The sequence below is a fragment of the Triticum aestivum genome, chromosome 1D, assembly GCF_018294505.1.
Source record: "Triticum aestivum cultivar Chinese Spring chromosome 1D, IWGSC CS RefSeq v2.1, whole genome shotgun sequence".
NCBI classification, from domain to species: domain Eukaryota; kingdom Viridiplantae; phylum Streptophyta; class Magnoliopsida; order Poales; family Poaceae; genus Triticum; species Triticum aestivum.
The window spans coordinates 335,219,302-335,225,521 of record NC_057796.1 but is presented as its reverse complement, the minus strand read 5'-3'; the positions used below and the strand labels follow the sequence as shown (position 1 = coordinate 335,225,521).

At 44.7% G+C, this 6,220-nt stretch overlaps 1 protein-coding gene across 1 annotated transcript; it reads right to left on the bottom strand.

Moving 5' to 3' along the window:
• Positions 1-856: 856 nt before the first annotated feature.
• LOC123181867 (protein RETICULATA-RELATED 4, chloroplastic) lies at positions 857-6,220 on the bottom strand (the record flags this gene model as incomplete). Its single annotated transcript, XM_044594268.1, is given in 8 exon segments — positions 857-1,185; positions 1,279-1,404; positions 1,673-1,812; positions 2,770-2,814; positions 2,894-2,947; positions 3,044-3,175; positions 3,998-4,066; positions 5,619-6,220. Coding segments are annotated over 8 exon segments (1,155 nt in total). The 3' UTR covers positions 857-1,148.

Genomic DNA, 6,220 nt, shown 5'->3' with positions numbered 1-6,220 from the left:
TCGTCCGCATTGCAGTCCGTCGCTCCCGGGAGGACAGCGCCCGGCCGACGGCAGGATCTGTCCGGCGTGACTCCATAACATCGGCTCAATGAACGCTCGGATTCTCTGGGGTTGGATCATCGCGGTCCCGTCAGCCGAAAAATCTCTTTTCCCCATCACCGGTCGGGCAGACTATGAGTCCCACCGGGACCAATGTGCCTGCCGTGGGAAGGAGAGGATAAGGGCCGCCGAGGCCCGTCTCGCTGCCGACATGGCAACGGCGCGGGCGGATGCGGAGGAGGAAGCCATCCGCGCCCGCATTGTGAAGAAGCGGCAACGGAAGAACACGCGCTCCCTCACCCGAGGGCAGAATCGGGCGGTCCGTGCCATGGCCGGACTGCCACCAAAGGAGGACAGCTCCAGCAACGAGCAGATCCTTACTGTGTCTTCGATCGGTACTTTCGCGAGAAGGACGACAAGGGCAACCGTGGATGATCTTCTCCACCATAGCCAAACATAGCCAAATTTTTACAGTCTGATGGCATGTTGTAGTACCTAGATGATGTGCATTGTTTACGTAGTTGCATGGGTTTGTATGAATTTGAGATATGCTAATTGAGGTGTCCGGTTGTGAGAATGACAATTTGAGGCTTGACCGGCCAGTGTCCAGGCGCGTTTGAGGGGTTGAATTTGCCAAGTCCGGTTGTAGATGCTCTAAGGAGTTGAGGTAAAGGGGGGCATATATTAAGGGCCTAAATTTTGATGGATTGGCTAGAGATGCTCTTATACGTCATCCGATGGAGATGCTCTTATACAGAACCTAGATGATCTCCTCTGTTATGTGCCGCAAATTTAAACAGAACCAAACCAAAGCACATGAACGTACTTGCGCAACAGAAACGACTGCAAAACCATCGTCTGAAACGAATCGAGTTCTAACAGGACAAAACTCACAAGCCACCAAATAGAATCCAAGCGCTTGTTCTTGGGAATTCGACAAATTACCATTTCTCTGCACCCATCTTTCGTTTCCAACAAAAGCAATCGACCTCTGTCATTAGTGTCTCCAATGAAGGCAGATGAGTCAGGATAGGAAGCACGGTAAGGGTACGGCGTAGCGACGTATCGACGTTGCGGATGATTTGTGCAATTCTAGGTCTGTCTTCAACTTATTGTATGCCTATAAACTTGGCATAGTCAACCCACCTGCAAAGGCAAAATGTTCAGCCAGTAAGTGACCACATCGGAATTTCATGTTTAAATTCAGAGTTAACATCCTGCAGACTACAGATTACTCACAGTAGAGAACCCAAGAATGTGTTCCCCGTCCGAACCGCAAAGCACAGTGCACTCAATGCTAGTTTGTGGCGGTGTAGTAACGGCTCAAGCATCCGCTGTTCGATCACTCCAGCCAGAACCTGGTACCTGTTATAGAAGAAGTTCAGTTGCCTTAGTTTTCGTTAATTTTTGTCAGCACAAATTTTCAGGTTTCCATATCCTAGTGTCCTACTTTTGTATAATTATTTACTAGACGGTTTTTGGAGCCTTCATAATGTCCCAATCGGAACGGAAGCGGAATTAACATAACATAATCATTAGAAAGGTTCATCTTAACCTCTTAGGAAATATTAAATCACTTACATGCAAATTAAACATATCACATAAGAGTAATAATTGCAATATTGTATGGTACCTGAGGTTACTAGAAACTGCCATGTATACACCATAGGCAATACTAGTGGAAACAATTGGGATATCCTCAACTTCGCCAGCATCATCCTTGTTAACAGTCTTTCTTGCCTTTATAATTGCGTTGGTCACACCCGTGCCAATCTGCAAAAGATTTTGCGCCATTTAGCTAGCAAGCCCGTCAATATTGAAGTTCCCCAAGCTGTGCTTTTGAAAAGGGATGTAGCGCAGCTTGGTAACGCGTTTGTTTTGGGTACAAAATGTCAAATGATATTAGTAAGAATCTGGAACCCAACTCAAGCTGAGGAAACTTATTCAATGGTCACTGCTAACCGCTTTTGGTCCCAAATCTTTTTAAGCTTTGCATAAGGGCTTGAGTAGTATTTGAAGAGTAAAAATGGCACTGGCTAGTTGTTACTATGTCATTATCTAAAAAAAAGTTGTTCCTATGTGGAACCAAAACAAATTGTATCATCACTTCACCATGCTCCTTAGCTTTTCAAATGTTCCCTTCACCTAATACAAGATCAATAGCACTCTGCAAGGCATGCTTGTTCTTTATTTAAGAATTAACCAGCATATCTGATTGAGGCTTCAAGGTCGTAATATACAGTTGCAGTGCTAACATATCGACTTAACAATTACCATTAAATTTATTAAGTTGTACACTACCAGGCCTCGAGATTTTCAATTAAACAACTGAGCAGTGCATGACATAACGAGTGCTTACATGAAAACTAACAACCTCATCAAACCTCTTCTAAATATGACTCCCTCCGTCCCAAAATAAGTGTCTCAACTTTGTACTAACTTTAGTACAAAGTTATACTAAAGTTGAGACACTTATTTTGGGACAGAGAGAGTACTTTTTTGCATGTTTTTGTGGAGTACTAAATGGGTACTTCTTCCTATGAGAACAGAGTACTTGAAAAAAGGAAACTAATTGTTCTCCTCATGCTATTTCATGATTAAACCAAAAAAAATGACAGAAGCTTCTACGACTCCTCACATAGCATCAAGGCAATACAATTACAATTGAATAAAAACACAATGCTAGTACTGTTTGTCAGAAACATCAAAATTACAGCATAACAAACTTACCAAAGATGCACTCGTTCCTACTGCAAAAAGTTTTGCACCATTCCTCTGAAAGAAGACGAATCATTAGTTTGTAACAAACACGCTCTAAACAAGTCACAATAGCGCACAGATAGTTAATCTTTACCATAATAGCTCCTAATCTCTGTAAAAATGTATATGACCTTCCAGCCAAAGCAACCTGCAGAAGAGGTCACATAAGTTCCCTTACAAGTTTCAAGGAAAAGATAAATATTTTACCTTTCAGAAAGGGGGAAATAAGTTGAGATCATGTTACCTGGAATGCATTATCCGGGCAGTTGTGGAAGAATTTAGCAATAGCCCCAGCATTCACTGATAGTGCTGGTTGCAGAGACACAGTTGGAGCAGGAAGCCAAACAAGCATGAAGTCTGCAACTATTGCCATGACCTAGAAAGTATTGCAACAAGAGATTAAGACTAGTAATCAGAAGAGTTCTAAAAAATCATTTGTGCACTTCAAATCAAGTAGTGTATTTTTAGATAAATGTAACTTTTGGACTAGAAGATCACCTGCATGAAAGCGAGCATGCAAGTGGTTACTCAGTTTTCAAGCTCGCCCACCCCTATATTTTAAACACTAATCCTACTAAATTAGAGCAGCGCGATTTCGGCAAAAAAAAAGCGGCAGAACACCTCTCTTCTTTTCAGGAAAAAAATGCAAAGGAACTTTGTAAAGGAAAGGGGGCAGGTCTGTGCTGTTAGGACTGGGTCTAAAATGCAAGTTATATATTTTGAAAATCAATCTGTTTATTTGTTTTGGCAAAAAATCTAAAAAAGATTCATTTGGGAATTATAACACATTAACAATCTCTAGCACAGCTTCGCAGGGTCAACCAAAAGTGCGTATTAATTCTTTGTTCAGATTTCTAAAAGGAAAAAAAATGATGACCGAAATCTCGAATCAAAACTAAATTGCTTTATTCAACCCCCTAATATGAAGCCGGTTGCATAATTTACTGGCGTTTGCAAATGTTTGCACAAAATACTAGCTAAGTCAGAAAACCTTGTGCCTTTTATCAAGAGAAGTTTGAGTGCATGCTTTTATTAACATCATCAGTTTTTGGAACATACTCCCTCCGTTCCGATTTACTTGTCGTGGTTTTAGTTCAAATTTGAACGGAGGGAGTAGGTAGTAATTCCGAGTACACGGAATTGAAGGCGAAGTCTCGCCAGTTTGTAAAGGATATCCCAAAAAATAATAAAAGCATACCACATCGGCAATCACAAAGTCAAGCTCCTTGACAAAGTTCTCCCTCCTTCGCTCATATTCTGCCGCAGTCTAGCAACATTAAAAAGAAATATGTCAAATAAGCTGTACAGAACTTAAATATGCGTTGCAAACTGAATCACATAATAATGCATTGCACTCAAATAAAAGCAAGCGCAGATATAGAATAGGTTTCAGGCATACAACTTGAGATAAATATATTGATGTTTCTAACAACAATGCACCAAAGTATACACTGTGTTGCATTGCATGTAGTTTCTCAATTCTCAACTCTGGAGATGAGCAAATGTTCTCCACGCCATGCATTAACTACTCCCTCCAATCCAAAATAGGCTCACAAGAATTAAGGGTGTAGAAAAATGTTAATGCTACCCTTCAATTGTTTGCATAACTTTCTGTTTTCCCTCCCGGTAGAGTTATAGGCTCAGTTCTCAATGAATTTGATGAGGGACTAAATAGGAACAACATGAGCAAAATTGCAGTGGGAGTATATATTCAACTAAAAAAATGCTAAAAGGACTTACTGCGGATTGGAAGGAGTACATATTCCTACGGTACAGAGTTTCCATTCGGCTGCCGCTGGGATTGTATTTGAAGGATAGGTCCACAAAGAGTCAACTGAAGGTGACTAGTGCATACTCTGTTTTACTGGAAAAACTACTGCATACTGGCCAGCAAAACAAAGTATGCACTAGTCAAACAAAAGTATACACGACGAGAGAAGTTCTAGTGCTACCAAATAAGTTCCGTGGTTCCTGTGCTAAGCTACCAGCACACGATAGCACTACTAAAGAATTATGAAAAGAAAAATAGTATTGCCACAAGATGTACTCCCTAAGTGACCTAAAAGATCTTATATTAGTTTACTGAGGGAGTGTCTATCATCATGTCATAAATTTAGTATACACATTGAGATTTTTTTTTACCATGCACTGTAGGCCAGCAAGAGAGAAATGGTGAAGCCACCAATCGTACGTTGTGCTGAATCATTTTTTTGTAGTATGCTAGATTGTACGATCTATTATGACATTTTGGTGGTGCTACGGCACCACAAAGCTCGGTAGCTCTGGAGCTTTTTGGCTGATGTGACCGAATGATGCTACTCAGAGAAAGGCAAATTGTTTGCCAGCAACAGAGTATGCTTTAGACCGTAGAAAGGCTTCTTTTATTCTGTATTCCTTTCTTCATCTAGCAAAGCGACATTTGCATTTGTTGTATTAGAGGAAATAAAAAGCACTTAGTAGACTGTCCAATTACATTATGGAATAACATCCGATTTAGTGAAGAATCGGCATCTTGTCACAGCAGAGAAATATTCCCGCGCGCCCCATTTCTCACCGAAGGCCGAAGCGCTCGTCCAAACAACGCCCCCGACAACCCTGAAGCGACGTCGACAAGAAGCCAGAGTCGGGCACGCATCGCCATCGAGCCAAAGCCCGACTCGTACGACAATCTACTACACACATCAGAGTTGGGCCTTTGAACTCTAGACCACAGAAACTTCTACAGTGAAGCCACATCTGACGATCTGAAGCGCAAACCACAGAAAGGAGATGCTACTGTGTGGGAAAATATACGGAGTGGGCTTCATTTTCACACGGACCTTGGTGAAGATGCCGACGCCGCACTCCATGGCGACCTTGGCGAGGAAGAGGTCGTCGGCGAGGAGGCGCTCCCTGAAGCCGCCGAACTGGAGCAGCCAGCGGAACATGGGCGACTTCTCGAGATCGGCGAACCGGCGCACGATCTCGCCGGGGAGGCGCCCGCCTTCCACGGCCGCGGCCATGTCCGCGGGAAGGCTCTCGAGCTTCCGCCCCAGCTGCGCCAGCACGAACAGCGCCTCCCTCCTGTTGACCGCCGCGTCGTCGCTGCCCTCGCCCTCGTCCTCGTCCTCGTCTCCTCCGCCGCCGGAGGGGAGGTCGTCATCGCCGCCGCCGCCACCGCCGCCGGAGCCGATGTTGCTGCCGCCGCCCGAGGAGGCGAGCGGGAGGGGAGGGAGGAGGGGCCGGGTGAGGCGGAGGGAGGGGAGGTGGAGCGGGAGGGAGCGGTGGAAGGGGAGGGCGGGGAGGCGGAGGAAGGGCTGCGGCTGGAGGCGGAGGTGGAACGGGGAGGCGGGGCCGGAAGCGGAGAGGGCGTTGGGGGTGGAAAACGCCATGGCGGGGGATGCGGGAGGTGGTCGGAGGGGAGGCCGGGGGCGGGGATTGT